General features: G+C 28.9%; 1 protein-coding gene across 2 annotated transcripts; it reads right to left on the bottom strand.

The window, feature by feature from the left end:
- Positions 1–289: 289 nt before the first annotated feature.
- Positions 290–22,444, bottom strand: LOC111634131. 2 transcript variants are annotated; one of them, XM_023378835.1, is made up of 7 exons: positions 22,231–22,444; positions 21,916–22,160; positions 18,232–18,346; positions 17,899–17,974; positions 8,297–8,353; positions 4,235–4,339; positions 290–451 (listed from the first exon to the last, which is right to left on the bottom strand). In XM_023378835.1, the coding sequence occupies exons 1-7, from the start codon at positions 22,323–22,325 to the stop codon at positions 305–307; spliced, it is 840 nt and encodes a 279-aa protein (XP_023234603.1). In that variant the 5' UTR covers positions 22,326–22,444; the 3' UTR covers positions 290–304. The 2 variants fall into 2 exon arrangements, with proteins under 2 accessions (XP_023234603.1, XP_023234604.1); XM_023378836.1 differs by having other exon boundaries at positions 21,916–22,125; positions 22,231–22,406.
- Positions 22,445–22,876: the final 432 nt, after the last annotated feature.

Genomic DNA, 22,876 nt, shown 5'->3' with positions numbered 1-22,876 from the left:
GAAACAACAAACCAAATTAAACAAAAAAATAATAAATAATATATGTGCAGTACACATATAATAATAAATACAGCATTGATTATTAATTACATAGTTACACTTAAGCAATTTACAAATTCGACTTATGTAAAATTTGAGTTACGTAATGGTCTGCATTACTTTACATAACTCGGGGTATTACTGTACTGTATAAACAAATTTTAATATTCCTGTAAATTTAGCTAATTTTATAAAATCTGTAAAAATTTATATGTTAAATTATTTAATCATTAATTAAAAGTTAAAAATAGTTAAAAATGAAAAATTAAATTTCAAAAAATATAATAAATAAATAACCACCTTCATCATCTATTTGCTCATCTCCCCAAGTTTCTTCTTCTTGTTCTAACTCTTGAAGCCATCTTTGTTCAATTTCTCTCATTTCTTCACCAACTTGCATTTCATAATCATCCTAGATATTTATAAAACAAACAAATTTTGTATTAAAAATTCAGTATTACAAATGTCAAAATATTACATTATTTCACTTCAATGAAAATTAAATATATTTATAAGTAAAATATATTTTTACTTAAATTTAATATTTTTCAAATATGAGGGGTGATCAGAAAAAAGTTTCCCTAATTTATCTACAGAAGACAAGGTTCCACTGCTGTAAACTGAAAATGTGATCTCAAAGTGACAACAATTCTTTATTTTTGGGCTGCAATTTAAAAAAATTGTAGACCTATAAATTCCCACTGTTGTTTGCCTGTTGTCTGTCCTTCCTTAAGAACAGTGTTAGATAGATGAAAGTTAAGACCAGATATGGAAAGCTTAGGGGCAGGAGATGTCAATTAGCTATATATAAGTTTCCACTTTAGACCAGAAGTCATGTTATTTCAAATCAAAAATTTTCTCCTGAACAGAGTTAGATACATGACTAACATGAATTCATTGTTAACAGGAAAAGCATGACATATATAGGGCAAGACACTACTAAATTTAAGTGCATTCTGATGACAAATTGCAGCCTGGCATAGTGACAATGTCACAATAAATAATTGCTCATTCTGTATAGTTCTGATTATGGTTTAGATATTTGTCACAGTGTGGGATAAGTTTTTCCATCCCCTATGCTTAGAAGTCTAAGTCATGCTGTCATAGCTATGTTCTTGCAGTGCACTTGCACTCATTGTTGACCAAAAAAAAGTGAGAGGCCATGTGCTCCTATAAGGCAGAGAACAGATGAAAACTATTAGGTGCCAAATTGGGGATGTAAGGTGGATACTCTGAAATTGTCCAATAGAAGCTGTGTAGCAAGTTCTATGTGCTCAATGCAATGTGAGGTTGAGTATTGTGGAGGAGGATCACATTGACTGTTAAAAATGTTTCTGATATTTTCTCACACTTTCTTCACGGTTACACAATATGTCTCCAACATGGTATCACTTCTCCAAGCAGGTCACCATTTTGAACTGCCACTGCACATTATGTTATCCATTGTTCCATTCAACAACCAGGTATCTTAGAAACATGTGTCAATAGTACTTAGAACAGTAGATTTTTTTCATGCAGGAACACTTTTTTTCTGGTTGTTCCTCATGTGTGTTAAATATAGAGTGATTCATATCAAGAATTTTAATTTCCTTCATATAATGCACAGATTGATTATCTTGCTTAAAAACCAATTTTAAAATGGTGCAGACTATGCATCATTTTGTGTTATTTGTCAATTTTAAATTGCAATTACAAACTCATTCAACAGCTTTTCCTTTGTCTAAACTTATAAAGAGCATCTTTAAAAAAATGTGAAAATCTTTTCCATGCCTACACATTCATCTCAATTGTGATTTTTCCAAAAACCATCAAAGATACATATACAGGATGATTCTAAATATATGCAAAAAACTTCAGGAGTTGATTCTTTGATTAATTTCAATCATAAAAACACATATGAACATATGTTCAAAACAGCATAATTATAATAACTGTTGAAAATGACAACTACCAACTTTAATACAAGATGCTATCTTCTGCTTCATTAATTGGTGCACACTTTCACAAATATCAGGGTGTGTCAAAATATTTCACAGAATGCAACAATGTAATTCCTTAATTTGTCAAACATTTTCAAATTGACACATAAATTATTTTAATGTACATTATGATCATGTTTTATTCATACTTATACAATATAACATCATTTTAATACAGCTGTACATTGAAAGTCTGTATTAATATAGTAAAACCTGTGAATTTGGACACCTCCCTATACTTTTACATGTATATGATACTCTGTTTCTTGGACATCTCTCTACCTTGAATTTTGGATACCTTTTTGTGATTTAACTAAGATATTTTCAGAAATTTGTGTCTAAGTTTTAACTGTTGAGTTATCCTAAACAAATGTCCTATTTAAGGTCTTATCAGTTGAAAGATAAGGAAACTTATGGCAAACAGCCTTTTTTATGGTATTTGAGATTTTCCACATTACTAACCACCAATAGCCTCAAACATCATTTCTTCCTAAAGACCAAAGTTGTCATATTTGAATACTTTGTGTCCAATTGGCTACTTCAGCACCCAAAAATTTTGCTGACAATTGACTATAAATATGGCAAATATTTTAGTTTGAGAAAAAAATTCATTACTTTTGTTCACCACTAGTTATCATTCATTGTTTTGAATCTGATCCATGTTTTAATATATTCTTGAACCTACATCAGCCATTAAGTGTAAATTGTATATAATTTTTTTTTCTTTTTTGTCTCTGCCCTATGGACACTAATAGGATCTTTCTTCAAGCCTATGGTAGGTCAGCCAGGCCCACAACAAGATAACTAGCTGGTGAGGGACAAGGTCTGACATATCTAGAATAGATCACTTCCCAAAAGAATCCTTGAGTTTGTTGACTGAGTTTGTCTGGATTCAGTTTTGGATCCTCCAGAATTTTAGGCTGATGGCTTATTTTGACTTAACCATCTGACCTTCATGTGACTATTACCCACCAGTGACAATATGGATAAAATCAAGAATACTTGGCCAACTGGTCATGAGTTCACTCCTCATCAAAGCACTAGCTTGTGACATTTCCTGGATTTTCTTCACATGCCTAACATATAAATAGGGGACAGTTTCCTATAGAAGATCTTCTTGGGAGGCATCCCCCTTAACATATTGCCAATGATGCATTGTCATATCCCATTAAATCAATCATGTGACTATTAGTCATTCTCAAAAGTACATTATAATAATTTAAAAAAACATTAAAGCTGAAGTAAATAAATTATTTAAAAGAGCGTTAAAGCTGAAGCAAGATTAAATGATTGTATTCATGATTTAAAATGTTAATAAATTAAGAAAAATCAATAAGTTCAAATGTTATTCACTCAACACACACACATTTTGCTTGATACATCTTAGAACAGGCACACCATGCCTGTAAAGCCAGCTTAATTTCCATTCTTTCAGGATAGAAACAACTCACTCTACAGCTTGGATACCTATATAAATTGGACACATTCTTATGGAATCAAGGTGTCCAACATAAAGAGGTATTACTGTATATTTTTTAAAATACAATTGATTTCAGTGGCGTACTCAGGATCTGAACTAGAGGGGGCAACTCATATTAGTTTTGAGAAAGTGGGAGGAAAAATGAGATTTCACGAAAGATGGCTCTTGTCTAGTCACAATATTCATTATTCAAACTGATACTAAATTGATACGTCTGTGCTGTGTGTCTGTGTGTCAATTACTACACTTTAATTTTTCTTCTAGGAAGGGGCAGCTGCCTAGAGGAAAAATTGATTTCACAAACTTTTGGCAACAACAGAAACCTCTTCCCCAATTAGTCCATTAAATCAAGATTCTACTGCATACTGAAAGTTTTCCTGATGGTGAGTATATGCATTTTGAATGTCTTTGTATATTTTCTGTAATTAATATAAATACAATAAAGTCAAATAAAAAAAATAAATTGTTTACTATTATGAAAAAACCACTTGTAAGATATATTAGAAAATCCATGCTTCATAAAACATGGAAGGAAATGCTTAATCATTATCTTACTCATTAAAAGTGTTTTATTTGCCATCTGTTAAATAATATAGAAAGAAAAAGTAATATAATAAAATATTTATTATTCAGGAAATATTTTTAAAAAGTTCTTATATTTTAACAAAAATATTTTTATTGTTTCATGAAATGTATATAATAATTATGTATTATTTTATTATAAAAATGTAAATACCTCTTCTTTAATAAGTGGTTTGTTTTCTAATGTTTGTGATGGCCATGGACCAATTGATGTAGGAACAGAAGATCTTCCTTCTGAAGAGCCCTTTAATTTTTCAGACTATTAAAAAAGTAATATAAATACTTGTTAAATATAAACTTAAGAATAATAATTTTAATGCAAAAATTTCTCTAATTAAAACTTTTTTTTTATCATTACTATTGTGAGATCCAGGATTTTAAGGATATTTTGATCCGTTTTTAAAAAAACTTTTATATAACATTCATCGCGATTGTTAGAAAACATTGCACTAGCTACGGATTGAATAACGCTCTCTGACAACAAATGGACCCGACCTTAAATAGTTAGTTGCTAAATGATAACATCTGATTGTGAAAGGAGAAGAAAGTAAGTGTTACCGTTGCGTCAACAAGAGTCAGAGCTAAACTATCACCTGCAAAATCAACCTTTGTTTCCAAACAACTGCCGATCACATGATCAGTTTCCCAGGCTAAACACATAAAAGGATGAGACACCGAGAGTTCTGGGCATTTGTCATAAGAAAGTCCCATTTGCTACACTGGTGCAAAAGGAAGAGCAAGAAGAGGTTCTATATGCCTCTACCTCCATAAAATAGATCTGATCCAGTCCCTGGAGAAGACACTCACGATTTCCTCAACAGAAAATCCTCTTCAAGACTATAGAACGATGTCATATCAACAATCAACAAAGACCTGAGATATTTTGGATAGATAAGTGTAAACTCTCTCTCTGCATTCGAAGAATTAGGCATGCTACACATGGCATAGGAATTTGAATAGTCACCACCTTGTATGATTTTATATTTAATCGCATTTAACTGCCTACTGTATAATATCTATGTATATCTTAGATTTAGATTATATTAAACTTTATTTGTTAAGTTTTAAACCTGACTACCTGCCATTATTTGGCTCCTATTGATGTACCCATCGCAACCTCCCCACTCAACTATTTGCCCTTCTAACCATCCGATGACGTGAGCAGGTTTTACCAACCCATGCCAAATAAGTGGCATTTAGGGAACAGCCCCTTTCGCTCCTGACTTCTCACACTATTTTATTAAACTTATATTTATTTATATTTAGTCATAAGTATATTATAGCACAAAACATAACTGTATTTGACTACTTTATAATTATTCACCATTTTTATATTTAATGAGTATATATACTTTTTATACTTTCATTTATATTTATTAAATACTATAGAAGATTAAATTCAATTCATTACAAAAATAAAACTAGAGTTTTTAAATAAAATATATTATCATCATGTGATTCTTAAATTATAGCTTGTCCCAAATGTTCAGATAAAATGCATTCCTAAAAATATGTACAAAAAAATCAATCATCCAAAAATCTAACAATACAATTGCATGCTATAAAAGAGTCCCTAGAAAGTTAAATAAGAAAATTATAAACTCTCTTATTAAGATATTAAATTTCAATTTAAAAAATTTTTTAATATTTTTTTATTATTTATGTAAGTTTTAAATATCTATTAAACTAAATAAGTTGTACCGATTACAATGATTTTATGTGATTTTATTTTCTGAGTTTTAACTTTTATCATTTTTTTTTAAGAAAAACGTTTTAAATTCTGGTTAGTCCAATATTTGTTAACTTGACAAATTTAAGAAGTACAACAGAATTAGAATGTTCTAAAATCCTAAAATCTCAAATCATACTATAAGGCAAGCTTTAATATATAAAACTCAAAAATTTTGGTTATATTTATCACTGTCTTCAGTTAAATAAGCATTTTCAAGTTATCTTTTCGTACTATTAGCTTCAATATATTCCTGATAACCTACAATTGTTATCAGCCTTAATGAGTACTTTAACCCCTCAGTTCCCATTGACGAGATAACTCGTCAAGGTTACATAGCGTTACGTAAAATTCGGTAGTTAAGGCCACTTTTGACAAAATTTTTTTTTTCAATTTTTGGAATGTTTTTTAGGTCCCCAAATTTTTTCAAAATTTTTTGCCTGCGCAAAAAATTTTTTATCGCAATTTTAATGAGCCTTTGATAAGGCTCGATTAAAGCTTAATTGTTTTTTAATGGGAGTTTTTTATCAAATTTATTTCATGGTTCCTAAGTTGTAGTGCACGGATTTGACTTCGGTAAAGTTATTTAATGTCACGATGTGCCTGGTTTCTGGTACCATACGATCCACACTGGCACATTGGCTACTGTTACTGGCAGGAGTCATGCCACCTGATCTGCAACAATCTAGGGCCCTTGCCCGTGAGTTCCTAAAGATAAATCAAAACCCTCAGTTCCAAGTTCACCAAGATATTCCATCTTTGAGTATTAACCGTTTAAAATCTCGGAATCCAACCCTTCAGACAGCTCAAGACATGGCCTTAACTGACGATGACTGCATGGCATTGTGGAAAAACTGCTGGAAAACAGGAACAGAGCCCCATTTACAAGGTTTGTTCTGTCATGGAGTGATATTCTAATGTTCACTCCATAAGCCGTAAAGTGGATAAACGAACTAGATCTACAGCTCTGAACGTTCTTATAATTATTTATTTGTATATAGATTTACTATTTCTTATTTTTCTATTTCATTCCTGGTTTTGTGTTATTTGATTTTGTTACGCTTTATTTGTGTCATGTATAAGCCATATGCTAAATAATAAATAAATAACTCATGGTGTAAAAATTTTTTAAACAAATATGATGTGCATGCTACAGATTCAGAAACTGAAGTGATTTATGTTGGGTTTGTGACTTATATTTATACAATTTCAAGTTTTATCAGATTATCAAATTAAAAATAATACACTGTACTTCAAATACAAGTCAAGTTTTTGCAGATTTACCATGGATTAACTTTGTAGCATTGTAAGGTGTGAATCGGTTACAATGGCGGCCTCCATAACGCTGACACTTAGCATGGATAAAACAGATTAATACTGTATTTGAATTTCATTGTAAGTTGTTTTATTGTTTATTGATAAATAAAAAACTAATCTTCTATAAATACCTCTTTGAAGTTATAAGCCAGCATTTAAATATTTAATCAGAGATAGTTCATAGCATGTCAATCACAGACATTCAAAATGCCAAAATGACAGCTGTCAATACCTGTCTAAAGCAGGGCTTCTTAAACTTTTTTTATTCACGACCCCATTTATGATTGTGATTTTTTTCGCGACCCCCAATATAAAATACAGATATATACAAATTTGCAAAAACAATAATGGTGTACTACCACAGTTCACTCTTGTGTTACAATGGAACAGAGACAACTGAATACAGTGAAAAGCAACAACACTACACTAGTTTTCACTAGTGTTGCTGAATCGTTGTCTCTCTGCACCAGAAGTGACACAAAGCACAACTCACGAAACCTATCACACAAAGCGTGCCATTTTCAAACTCTCACAAATTATTTTCAATATTTTGCATTAAAATCTCGCGACCCCAAGATTTCGCTAAGCGACCCCAAATGGGGTTGCGACCCATAGTTTAAGAAGCCCTGGTCTAGAGTGTTTGAGAGGCCACGTCCGTACAATCCATAGTGTCAAAAAATTGGGATCCAAGCTTTCTGCGCGGCTTAAGTGAATTCGCAGATTATTGGCCCGCGGCTTAAAGCCCCTTCACTGTATATATTTTTATAGTTTATAAATATAATATTATTTTATGAAAATCAGTGTTTTTCATTAATTTTGAAAACTTTTAACTTTATTTATTACTATTATTTTACCTAATTACTTTTCAAGTAAAGAAAAGATTCTTATTATAAACATAAATTATAGGAATAACTGTTGTCAATGTTTGGTGGAGTAGATATCAGCCAAATATTATATCATAAAACAACATGTAATAAAATAAATTATTATTTTATGTGAAGAAAATTTTTTCATAGAAATTATCTTGACTGTCAAGATGTTAATATACACTTGACTGACTAAATGTTAGCATATGCATTTCACCTGTTTGTAATATGTTTGAGAATACTGTAGCATGCAAAAAATTAAATAAAAGTATTCCAAACAAAAGTAAGTAAATTGAAAATTTACCTTTGTAATTATGCGCTCTCTTTCTTTTATTGTTTTTTCAACAACCCAAAGTTCTTCCTATAATAATAAACAACAATATAAATTAAAATTATTCATTTATGAAGAAAACAGCTTGATAACTGAGAACCTTCATGAAATTTAAACTAATACAGATCATTCCTACCACCAAATTATAATAGGAATGAGAGCAGAACTGGAATATATCTGAAGTATATTGAAGCTGAATAACAAACTTTTTAGTGAATCATCAGAAAGACCAATCATGAATACTTTTCTACATTATTATTATAATGTTTAAAAGGTTAATCATACCATTTAATTTGTTCCATGGTTGATCATTTGGTTTTCATTTCAAATAATTGTTGCAATGATGTCTTCTAGGTGCTTCTTTATTTGTATGAAAATATATTCTGAAACTAATATCAAGCAACTATGAAGAGACATGTTTAAAACATTCTTGATTCCATATTTATAAATTTCTTTTCTTGACAATGCCCAATTTGAATTAANAATATAAACTTAAGAATAATAATTTTAATGCAAAAATTTCTCTAATTAAAACTTTTTTTTTATCATTACTATTGTGAGATCCAGGATTTTAAGGATATTTTGATCCGTTTTTAAAAAAACTTTTATATAACATTCATCGCGATTGTTAGAAAACATTGCACTAGCTACGGATTGAATAACGCTCTCTGACAACAAATGGACCCGACCTTAAATAGTTAGTTGCTAAATGATAACATCTGATTGTGAAAGGAGAAGAAAGTAAGTGTTACCGTTGCGTCAACAAGAGTCAGAGCTAAACTATCACCTGCAAAATCAACCTTTGTTTCCAAACAACTGCCGATCACATGATCAGTTTCCCAGGCTAAACACATAAAAGGATGAGACACCGAGAGTTCTGGGCATTTGTCATAAGAAAGTCCCATTTGCTACACTGGTGCAAAAGGAAGAGCAAGAAGAGGCTCTATATGCCTCTACCTCCATAAAATAGATCTGATCCAGTCCCTGGAGAAGACACTCACGATTTCCTCAACAGAAAATCCTCTTCAAGACTATAGAACGATGTCATATCAACAATCAACAAAGACCTGAGATATTTTGGATAGATAAGTGTAAACTCTCTCTCTGCATTCGAAGAATTAGGCATGCTACACATGGCATAGGAATTTGAATAGTCACCACCTTGTATGATTTTATATTTAATCGCATTTAACTGCCTACTGTATAATATCTATGTATATCTTAGATTTAGATTATATTAAACTTTATTTGTTAAGTTTTAAACCTGACTACCTGCCATTATTTGGCTCCTATTGATGTACCCATCGCAACCTCCCCACTCAACTATTTGCCCTTCTAACCATCCGATGACGTGAGCAGGTTTTACCAACCCATGCCAAATAAGTGGCATTTAGGGAACAGCCCCTTTCGCTCCTGACTTCTCACACTATTTTATTAAACTTATATTTATTTATATTTAGTCATAAGTATATTATAGCACAAAACATAACTGTATTNTTATTTATTTTGTACAAACAAAATAAATATATTGAAAAATATAAAAACAAAAGAATTATACTTTAGAAGTTAATCTAGTATCAAAAACATTTGATTCAGCACGACACAGTCCAATGGGAATGCTTTCGGTTAACCGACATTTCGGTTGATTGACTTTCGAATAAACGATGCTGTACTGTAGTTATTCTATAAATATTTTTAAGAACTATAAAAATGTTCATAATTGATGAAATAGTTCCACAAATGACAAAGCCCTTTTTACAAACTATTTCATCAATTATGAACATTTTAAAGAACTATAAAAATGTTACTCCAACGTTATGTTGTAGAAAATACACATTCTTTAAAAGATGTACTTATGTTGAAAAATATAAAAGTGGGTATGTATTGTTATTTTATTAGAATATATGATGTTATGGAGGAAAAAATTATAAAAATATTAATATATTAGGGTTTCCTTATGAATGTGTAAAAAGTGTATTTTTGGTGTTTTTAATGGCTGTATTGAAAACTCTTTCCAATGTTGCCCGTTATATACCATGATTTTAGAAGACAGAACCATATGTATCGTATAAGTTGACAATTTTAAGTCAGTAAATATGACCTACACCTGAGAAATTTTGTCATGTTACTAATTGTTGTTTTTTAATAATTTGTAGTTTTGCACTAAAGAGGGGCTTAGCATATAGTATATAAGCCCAAAATGCATATGAGAAAACAATAAAAGAAGTGTCTAACCTGAAAGCTGTAATGATAGTCTACCGAACTTAATAGTTTTTCGGATTAAAGAGACATACATTCATAGAACATAATAACAGCTACCATAAATGATATTTAGAATTTATTTTAAAATGTGATGAAGTCAATTTTACAAATTTTTTACAATTTTTGTAATTTTAATAGTTATTCTATATTTAATCGATTATTTTTTTTTAATCTATATCAAGAATTTGAGGTGTCATTTAAAAATTAACTATAAACCATAAAAAACAAAAACAAAACCAGAAATGAAATTGTATGTATATTATAGGCAACATTTCATAAAATTTGATAATTATCTAATTGGGAAAAATATCACATTACTTAAGACTTGATCTGTTGTACAGTACAAAACATAATATGCAGAAAGTCATGCATTACATTATGATTTTTCAGATCATATAAAATTGCAGACAATACAGTAGATTATCCAATTATCAATTATCTGGCACTCAATTAACAGTGTACTCAGTTATCCAAGATCAGACAGAAGAAAGAAAATAAAACTTGTAATGGGTGTCTGGAAAAAATCCACACAAATTTGTGTAATGTATATTTTGCCTTGAAAAAAAGGAAACTCCATGAACTAAATCAGGGGTGTCCAACCCGCGGTCCGCGGGCCGCATGCGGCCCGAAAAACGTGTAAACAAAACTGACAAATTTTTATTTATTTATTTATTTTAAGGGCATAAACTTCAAAAAAGAAGTTTCACAAAGCCCTAAACTTTTATACGTATTTTATTTTTTAATAGAAAGGAAATATTTTCAAATGCTTGAAATGTGTGAATGAGGAAGGAATACTAAATAAAGCTGAAGTCGTGACTCAAAGGATTATAGCCCCAAATTCAGGGAAAGAAGAGAATAGCAAAAAAATAAAAATAATTGAGAAAGGTTGAAAAATTAAAGATCAATATTTGCATAACAGAAGATCTATTTAACCTTTTCACTTCTTTATTTTTTGACCTTTTTGTCCTTTCTCCGAATTTAGGTCTATAATCGTTTGAATACCAACTATAGCTTTATTTAATACTCCTTTCAGGGTTGAAAGATTTGGCAACTTTGCGCCAAATTTGGCTACCCTTTTTTAGTTTGGCGTAAAAAATATCATTTGGGTCATTGGCTACAATTTTGGCCTACATATTATTTATAAATATATTTGTTGAATAAAAATGCACTTTAGAACTGTGTTTCGTTTTTTTTAATTAAAAACCCAAATAAAACAAATATTTGTGTTTTTCAAATAAATTTTTGTTTTTTTCCTTTATAATAAATAAATTTATCTATTTATAAGTAGAAATTAAAAGTGTCTGTAGAAGTAATTTTTTAAAATATCTATTTTCGTGATAAAGTTTTAATACTTATTACTATAATCTAGGCATGTAGATCCTTAAATATACAAGTATATTTACGGATTGGGCCACGATATACTTGTGGCCCAGAATTTTATGACTTCTTCCAATGTGGCCCAGAGAAACAGAAAGGTTGGACACCCCTGAACTAAATAGTCATTTATAAAGTCCCCATTGTTAAACATGGTGAATTCACCTTTAGACATGCAATGCAACTTTCTGTACAAGACTTTGGTTCACATTTTTCAGATAATACTTTATGCAATTGATCATCCAATCTGTTTTTTGCCTTTCATCCCTTCTCATAAATGGTAGCCTTAAGAATTGCTCAAAAATCTTTAATTGGTCTAATTTATGTTATCCTTTTTGATGAAGAGGATACTTTCTTGTTGCAGGTAATCCAGTATGATTATGGAAAGTGGGAACTTGCTTGATCTGGCCAGAATACACATTCTGCTTGAGAATAGTTCTTTCAAATGTAAGGAATCAGATAGTGTATACATCCATTTAAATATCACTAGGAATTAATAGCAAAATTTAATTTTCTAATTAGGGCTTGACTCAATCCTTTTGATCTCATTTGCAATCCAAACTAACACTTTTCCCTCAAATTTCTTTTTCTTGGAAAACTTTACATTGACAGGTATAGAAGAGTTATCACTGGTATAAAATCTACCATTAACATTGATCATCAAGTGCGAGAGAGTGGAGTAAGATTCATCACCCAAAATGAAGAACTTTTGCAAAAAACCTTCCAGACTTTATCTTGCCAGTGATCTTTCTATATCCCTTCTGTCTAGAATTATCTGCATCTTTCAATATTGAATATTTTTGTTTTCAAAGCTTTATGGAGCCAACTACAAGATATTTTCAGTTTTGGGGCTACTAATCAAATTGAAATTGAAATCAAGATTTCAATTTGATTTGTAGCCCCAGGCTTTCACTGTTTTCACTTGTACCCCAAAGGTTTTCACTGTCTTCAAAGGTTCTCTTCAATCCTCCCAACTTTCCTTTTGTTACAATTTTTGCTTTTCTACAAGATCCCTTTCTCCTATATGGTGGTAATTCACTCTCAAAATATTGAAGAATGCAATAAATAGTCCACTTTGAAAATTTTTCATTTGAAAAATGTTTTACAATAAGCTTTTTCCTAATGTTTTATTTGATGTGTAAAAGTTGTATCCTCTTCAGTGTAAAACATTATCTTCCATTGTTATTTTGAAAGTAGTAGAAATTTGAATGTAGAAAAAGATTCTAGAATGTTCTACAGCATTCCATATGCTTTGAAATTGTAGCATATGTAGCATAATTTAAAATTATTGGCTGTTAGAAACATCCTGAGATATTTTGTGTGGATTTTTCCCAGACACTCATTAGCACAAAATGCCACTAATTTCATGACTATGATATCACAATAAGGAAAGAGTTAAGATGAAACTACCAACCAGGATTTTCTAACAAAAGACAAGTGTGAAGGTTACATCTGCAAACATTCATCCTTCTTAAACTCCTACAGGTAACAAACAAGCAGACCTACTACAGTTAAAACCCAATAGAGCAGCAGCAAAATAATGCATTCATCCTTTGTCTAAGAGTCTGATTCTGATGACTATCATTCATCCTGTTTTTAATATTTGTTCTACTGCGTTTCTTGAACAGGATGCATAATGCCAACTTATCACTTCTGTATTCAGTTACATGATGACCACCTTGAAGTTAGTAAGGCATGTTGCATAAGTCAGTCGCAGTTGAATATAATCACCAAAATGTCAGAATCCAGTGTGAGAGTGAAAAGAAAAAGAACTGTTTTGACAATTGCTCAGAAAATACAGTTTATTGAACAGTCCAGAAAACATGAATCATTAGCTAAACTTGCATCAAAGTTTAACATGAAAATAAAATGAGAGAGATATCATCTGCAACAAAACTGAATTGTATAAATTTGTCACTTCATCAAGCACTTTTAATAGAACAGGACAGAAATCCATAAAGGGTTCAAAACTTAACTTGGATATGGCAAATTTTGAGTGGTTTAAGAAAAAGTCTATAGAGGAATGTCTTACATTGGGCCATTGCTGCTTGAAAAAGCCAAATGATTTCAAAGTAATTATTTCTGAATCATTTGCTTTGCATCATAGAAATGATTACAATACTTTAAATCTCACATTTGAATTAAACAGCTGATATCTGAGGTGAAAAGCTAAGTGGTAATTCTGAAGCTGTCACTTCACACCTAGTAAAATTTAAGCATCTTATCAAGACTCATGAGTCTTGTTGATTTGAGACTGGCTTGTATTGAAAGGCTTTGCCTTCCAAAATGCTTGTATCTCATAAGTCCAGTAAGGAATGGATAACTGTGTTAGGCTGTCTTAATATCAGTGGTTCACACAGATTAAAATCATATGCATTGGAACATCAAAAAGTCCAAAGTCGTTTAAAGGAACATAAATGCATCATTTCCATTAATAAAGCTAATAGCATGAATGAACTGAAAAATTTTTAAAGATTGGTTTTTAAAAAATTTTGTTCCTTTTCTTCAAGACCATCTGTGACCCAAGAGTTTACAACAAAGAGCAGAGTTATTGTTGAATTACACTCCTTCCCATCCCAACAACTGACAGCCAAATTTTCATGGCTTATCTCCTTTCTAATGTGATGTTGCTTCTGCAGCCTATGGACCAAGGCATACTGGAAGCTTTCAAACATTGCTACAGAAAAGCTTTACTTTATGCAGTTCTGGAAGATACAGCTCTGTGAATTTTTCAAGAAACAAATAATAGAAAATGCATTTTTTTTTTGTTCACAATAATGTACCAAGCTCAACTTTGAAAAGTACCAAGCTCAACTTCATGGCAAAAATTGCTTCCTGTTGTGATGAAGAATGACAAAAGTATAATGACAGTATAACTGAAATCCAAGATCAAGTTCAAGCTATAACAGCTAACTCACTTATCCAGGACATTCAAGATATCAGTGGATTTGAAGATGTTAGACAAAGAAGATATTGAACAATGGCTCAGCAGTGATAATAATCAACTTGGATACTAAATAAATGATGATGTCACTATTGCTGTAGAAGCCAAATCAAGGGCTAAATTTGTGCAATAAAGTAATGAAGGAGAGGACTAGGAAAAACCATTGTGAAACATCTTTCTATATAATACATCTCTGTAATCCAAAAAAATTTGGTAGACGGACTCACAGCCAAACTTTCAGTTAGGAACTCACTTTTATTTTTAAAAAAATGACAAATGCATTTCAGGTTGGTACACACATCCAACCCCTCTTCAGTGCTAATTTTTTAAAAACAATAAAAAACTATAATAATCAGTACATGACATCAAATACACTACAAAATATTTCTATGTACTTACTCTTAAAAATAAAAATTGTGTATGGGCTACCAAAACCTGTTTTTCATCAAACCAGTCCGTCTACCAAATTTTTTTGGATTACAGAGACGTATTATATAGAAAGATATAACATACAGCAATCCAGTTATATAGCATTGTGAAACAGTTTTCACTTGCAGAAGTGCTGACATATATAAATACTGTGTTAAACTTTCTAGATCAAGACAACTCAAATTTTAGTGACATTCTAACACTTCACAAACTTTGTACATCTATAAAATTTAAGTTTTGCAAAAAGACAAGATAGCATTTCCTGTCCAATTTTTTTCAAGAAAACTCACTGGAAGACATGTTCTGCAAAAGGTAGGAATTATTTATGGTATTATCTAGATGATTTGTACTAGTTATTAACTTGAATAATCAAGATTCTGCTGTATTAGTTTTCAAAACAGCTATTTTAATAAAAAGAAACACAAGCTGTAATAATTCTACAAGTATTAAACAATATATAATATCCAGGATTATTCATGTAGTAAAACACAATAGTATATATATCAATCACTGTTCATATTTTTTACATGACAGCAACTTATCATTACAAAATAAGTATAAATTAATCTGCTAAACAATATAAGATTATTTTTCTATTTTTAAATACTTATGAAATACTTGAAAAGTTTTACACAATTTTTTTATTTTTTACACTTCTGGCCAAATATGTAGGTACATATGCGATTTTAATAATAATTTCTTAAAAAAATGTTTTTGTTTTTACAATAAAATTCATTGAGAATAAACTGCAAAGCTTGAAAGTGTTACCTCTTTAAATAAAATCTTTCTCAAATTAAAGACATTTTACTTAAAGTAATAATCTTTTCAAACTTCTTAATCATCACACAAAATACTTAAAGATGTAATACTTTTAACAATCTAACAGTAAAATGCATTATTTCTTTAATGATAATTTTATATTTGATGCATGATATTGTGATTGAAATTTCTAGCTTATCATACATATTTACTAATGTAATAATTGCTCATACATTAAAATAATACTAATTCTTTACAGTAAATTGCAATTTTAATAGTTTTTTAACATTTCATATGCAAAAGTTTAATAAATTTAATACATTCAAACTATCAAGCATCAACACAAACTAATAGTTACATTACAAAAACTATCCACTTAGTTATATATGACTAATGAACAGCCTATTTAATTAATTTAACCCAAAATGCATTTCTGCCTTATTGGCTCCTTATCAATTGGATGACATACAAAACAGAGTCTATGGTGACAATTTGCCAACATTACATTATACATTAATAGTACAATTACTACAAGTTATTACATACACATTAATAATAGGATTCTAAATTATCACTCAGACAGTAACTCAACAATAGTAAACAAGTCCAATAAAAACCTAAGGACCAATAAGGCTGAAATGTATTTTGCAATAAGTTAATTAAATAGACTGGGTGTGTAATAAGTCTGTTCATTAGTCATATGTAACTAAGCAATTTTTTTGCAATTAAATAATACAGACAAGAAGCTTTTTAAAATGATTGTTACATCTTCACTTATCATTTATACATACTAATTTTCACATTTGATAATGTTTTTGCATCTCTTATTTATCATTACTCCTTTTAAATACTATATATTATGAAACTCTCTATTATCTTAAATGCCTTTCTTCTATAGTTTATAAACAATTTTATCTATCTTTCTGTCCTACTTCAAGGTTTTATTTTATCAATTCTCTGTACATCTCCATTCTTTTGACTAAATTTCTTACTTTCATTTATACCTTAGTTGTTATTCCTAACAATATATTCCTTTTATCATACATTAATTTGTTTTAACTTTTTCTTTTAACAATATTTCACTTTACTTAACTTTATGCTTCATTTTTCTATCTAACCATATTCATCACCAAATATAAAAATTTATAAACAGTCTTTAAAAATAGAATAATGCTGAATAAGAACAATGCAAAGACATTTGTTTTTGAAGAATTAAAAGTCAAATATAATTCATTTAAAAAATTGCTTCTAAAATTATTTTTTAAATTATTAAAACTTTCAGAGATGATAATTTTATTTACTTTAATAATAAATTTTTATAAGCATTAATTAATGATTTCTTTAATTAAATTTTGAATAATTAATTTCTTTATTAGCTTAAATACAACCTGGTAAAAATATATTAGTCTTTCATAGTTTGAAGTTTTAAAAAAATGCATTATTTGAAAAAAAATTTGTAAATTAGAAATTTTAAAATTTCAAATGTTATAATATATATCTTCATAAAAATGATATAATAAAAAGATTTTTAAAATATATTCTGTTTAAAATACATTTAAATAAAGTCATACAATATTTTTATTTAATAATTTGATAATTTTTCTTGAAAAATTATTCTTCTATGTATTTATTGTTTCAATAAGTTTCTCAATTATCAAGTTAATATTTGTAAAAAATATTTTGAAAATATTTTTTCTGAATTGTTCATATAATAATAAAACCACATTAAATTACAACAACAACAACAACAACAACAAGTTTTATGTTTTGTATTGTAAACAACAATTAAAAAAGTCATCATATATACCTTTATTTCAGAAACACTGACATTGTTTTTATCAGATAATGAATTTTCTTCTGAACATAATTCAGCTACTTTAGTTCTAAAATATAAATAATAATATTTAAATCCAATCTGATTATTCTCATTACTCTTATTAGATAATTTTACTTTGATATTTATATAATATGCATCAATTATTTTTACTTTAACAATTTAAACTAAATTAAAATCTTAAAATTAAATTATAATAAATTAATTAAGATTGTTGTGCTTGTATGAGATTTCAATATTATTCTATTTTTCACTATATGCAAACTATTTAACTTATTTTTGTTACAAAGTAAAACATATACAAACATTGTTTGAGATGGTTGATCAGGTAAACAATCCATTGCTACTGGAACCATAGATTCCACAACTGGTATATATTGATCCCCTATTGTTGGAATTAAAGCAACAGGAACAGCAAAACCTTAAAATATATAGTAAATTTTAGTATTGAATTAAAAATACATTCACTTTATCTTCAAAATTACAAATTTAGAAATGTATTTTTAAATTTTCTTGTTTCCTGTCTAAAAGTAAATAATTAATAGTTATGTCAAAAAATTACAATATTTTTTAAAGAAATTTAAAATGGCCCTAATTAGAATCACTCAATTAAAAAAAAATGTTTTAAGTGTTTTAAAATAATTTTAAATCATTAATGCTGAAAGAGTTATTAACTCATATTTTTACTTTTTTTATGACACATTTGTCATCTATACTAAAGCATCTATGACATATTTGCTTATAACCCAGTCTTAATTTAGACATTATACGATAACTAATGTTTGCATAAACAGGAGAACCTCATTTATCTGGATCCTGTTAATCCAAAAAAAGAAATTTACATGTCTGTAATTTACATGACTGCTTCATTCTGGGACCAAATAAGTGAATTGACAATTATAAAGTCATGGAAAAATGTCCTGAAACTGCACAATTTTGTGTGGTTGATATTGACAATGATATTGACCCTTCAGAATTTGTTGGAATGTTCAGAAATATAGAAGGGTGGGTAGATATAGAGATCAATGACCTCAAATTGTGTTTGCAATGTAACAACGATAAAGATTTTCAATTATCAGAGAAAGACATTACAGTAGAGTGTCGTTTATCCAAATCAATTGGGGACTGGAGTTGTTCGGATAACTGATTATGTACGAAAAAATATATTAACCTATCCCGTGTTGAAATTTTCCTCCGTTGCGTGTCGCTTTGCGTTGAATTTTCGTCAATGTTAAGCCTAACGTAAACTTTTTAAAATAATAATCGTGGCTATTGTATCGTTAAAAATTATTTCTTTATTTTGTACAAACAAAATAAATATATTGAAAAATATAAAAACAATAAAAAATTATACTTCAGAANCGTTGCGTGTCGCTTCGCGTTGAATTTTCGTCGATGTTAAGCCTAACGAAGACTATTGTATCGTTAAAAATTATTTTTTTATTTTGTACGAACAAAATAAATTTATTGAAAAATATAAAAACAATAAAAAATTATACTTCAGAAGTGAATTTAGTATCAAAAACGTAAAATATTTGAGTAGCCCAAGACATAGCCAAAGATTGCAGCACCACAGCACTAGCGAAAATTTAAATTTGCTAACTGGAATTCTTTCGGATAACAGACGTTTTGGATAACCGACTTTCGGATAAACGACGCTCTACTGTATTGTTGCTTGTTCATTTGATGACAATGTGGAGACTTATGGTAATTCTGATTATCACACAGATAGTATAGAGCAAAAAGATGGGTTGTTTAGACATAGATGCTCAAATTAACACATTTAGATGCTCAAAAATGTGTTAATATACTTAGAAGAGAAACCTGACATGGAACCAACTGAACTTTTGATGGTAAAGTGTCTATGAGATTGTGCAGCATGTAAGCATCACTCAAAGCTGAAACAAAACAAACTCACAGAATTCTTTACTAATTGAAATGATGTACAGCATCCTAATTAAAATAGAACTGATAGTGTATGCAGATATGTCTTTCGCTTTATACTTTTACTATTGTTGTAAAAGTATATATAATGTGCAATAAATAAAATAAAATGTATATCTAAACTGTATTATTTATGTCATTAATGAATTTTCCAGATTATCCAAATTTTTTTAATCATCTGGATTGGACCTTGTTCCATTTAAGCTGGAAAAATGGGGTTCACTGTATAATGTAAATCCAATAGTTATTTTTGTTAATTTATTCCAAAACTTTGTTTTAGATTACCAAAAATATCATAAAGTTGAAATGTTAATTACAAAATTAAGTATAGTAGAATCTGCTTAATGTAATCATTTTAGGACTGTAGATAAGTTTTTCAATTATCCTCCAATACTGGGAAAGACAGTGACTGAATATTTGGCTTTATTGTCAGATAATCAAACTGACCATTATTTGTGAATATCTGTTAAAATATTTCTGATTCAAAACTTCTAAGATGTCATCAAATGCCATAAAATTTGATAGAACTCCTCACAGTGAAATTAAACTGTTTACAGAACATCGTACAAAAAGATCTTATTCACTATAATTTAACATTTTTGTTTTTATAAAATAAAAAATAAACTATTACAGTTTGTGCATTTATTCCAAATTTCTTCCTTATTTCTATTAATGTGACTACTGCTATCAATTTCAGACAGTTTTTGTTGCACACCTAGGTCATTTATAGTTTTCTGTTGTCTAATGAGAGGTTACTTTTTATCTTTCTTCTTCTTATACTATCTACAAAGCATTTAATTCTAACAAAATAAAATAGTCACCTTTCTCAGACATTGCAAAAATTTAAAAGATGAGAAATTCTGAAAATACTCATTAAGAAATGCTTTTCGATTGACAATATTAAAATGGAAAAGGTCACTATGATGTCATAAGACAATCTCATTATCAATTTCTTAGGTTTCGTCATAAATGGTACAACGTGTTTTGTGAATACAAAATATAAAATATCATAGATTTCTGACAATTTTACAATACTGGAGAGATACTATGTCATATCTTATGAGATATTGTGAATCTGGTTTCTGAATAGTTGAGATGCCTTAGAAATGATTAAGTTGTATCCTGCTAACCTGCCACTAAAAAATCCTAAAAATTGTAACTTCTAATTATCTCATATATTTAACATTACAGTTTAAAAATATTTTTAGTTTTGCTTATTTTGTTTGTTCTGTGTATGCAAGAAACTTCATTTTTTGGCATTTTCTGGATGATGAGCTAAGCAGCTTACCAAGTTTAATTGTAAGGCTTAATTAATATGGTGAGAGGCTAAAACTCCAATATATATTTGAAAAAATATGGCAATAAACTTATTCTTGAGATAAATCAAAAATTTGTTAACAGATCATACATATACAGCAGCGAAGTTTAAGCTATTTATAGATAATTGAAACAAAAAATTTGCTTCCAGAAAATGAAATAATCAAATATATTATAATAGTAAATTTACTTTATTAAAGTATTATTTTTTATATTTGAATTTTCACAAAAAAATAAGTTGCATTATTTTGTACCTAATTTTAAAAAATAAGCAAGAAATATTGGAAATAATGCTAGTAGAATCATTATTTTACTTACATTATTTATTTTACTTTTTTTTAATAAAAATGTTTTTTAAAATAATAAATGCAATTTACTCAAACTGCATGCATTTGTTTCCATCATTGATTGATTTTGTTACCCAAAATGTTAATGTGTTAATCACTGATTGGCTTCTTATTACCCACGTTGATCAACATTATCCAATTGACAAAAATAAACAATCAAAATGAATATTTATTGTATAGAAAACTTTATTTATTGTGGAGAATTATACTAAAGTGATTTAATCATATGTAAAACCAATCATGAAATGAGAGTTCATGCATAGGTTTCTGCAACTTAAAACATATTTAAAACTTTTAAAAATTTCAATCAACAAAAAGATTTTGAGCTTAACATAAGTACTAAGACTATGAAGTGAATAAACAAAAATGATTTTTCAGTTACCTGGTCCACCTGCTGCAAAAAGAGAAGGAGCTAATGCAGCTGATGATAATGGATGTCTCACTACTGAGGTTGGACTAGTAAGTTCACCCATCTGTGAAACAGCATTTACTTGAATTGGAGCAGGTCCTCGTATTAAAGATTTCGAACAACGAGAAATTGGACCATATTTTGAAACAAATGGAGGATCAAAAGGAATGAATTCGTCTTTTTCTGAAGGCCAAAAAGAAGCATTACCATTGTTCTCTCTGAATTACAAATCAAAATGCAAATTAATGAATAGATAAGTTGTTGATTTTAACATTAAAAATGTCTTACTTTTGTAACATTTCTTCATCTTTGTCACTTTTACTTGATGACAAATTCTTAACTAAAACGTTATTAGGGTTCTGTTTAGAAGAATCACAAGTCATAACATGAGAAAATATACTAGCCGAAGTCCAGGGTGAATAATAAGAGGTTCCAACAGAGGATTTTGAAAGACTTTTTTCTTCAGATGATATCTATATAAATATATATATATTATATAAATAATACTATACATAAAAATAACTTATAAAAAATGAAATATAATAAGGACTAGATAGAAATAAAGTGAGAAATTCTAAAAATAACTCATTTTTATAGAAAAATAAACTTTAATTATACTGTATTCATCTAATATTCTGTAACTTGCAAAGTTATACTTCATTTGTTCTTATTTATTTAAAATAAACAATTGCAAAATTTTTAAATAAAATTTAAAGATAATGTTAAAACAGGATATTTCAAAATAAATTGATATTAGTAAAAAAATTTAATTCTGAATAATACCAAAACTTTTTTGTTAAAAATATTTCTTTGACAATTGGGCCACTGCTTTTATAGTTATGAGTAGTTCATATCTGCTAATGAGAAAAAAAGCTTAAAAGAAGAAGACAGTGGATGGGTGACAGTAGGAATGTATAGGTCTACAATTTTTTCA

This window comes from Centruroides sculpturatus, unplaced genomic scaffold (genome assembly GCF_000671375.1).
Source record: "Centruroides sculpturatus isolate CEXI.00-Female unplaced genomic scaffold, Cexi_2.0 scaffold739, whole genome shotgun sequence".
Lineage (NCBI taxonomy): Eukaryota > Metazoa > Arthropoda > Arachnida > Scorpiones > Buthidae > Centruroides > Centruroides sculpturatus.
The sequence above is the reverse complement of the archived record's forward strand: the minus strand, read 5'-3'. Positions and strand labels throughout refer to the sequence as shown.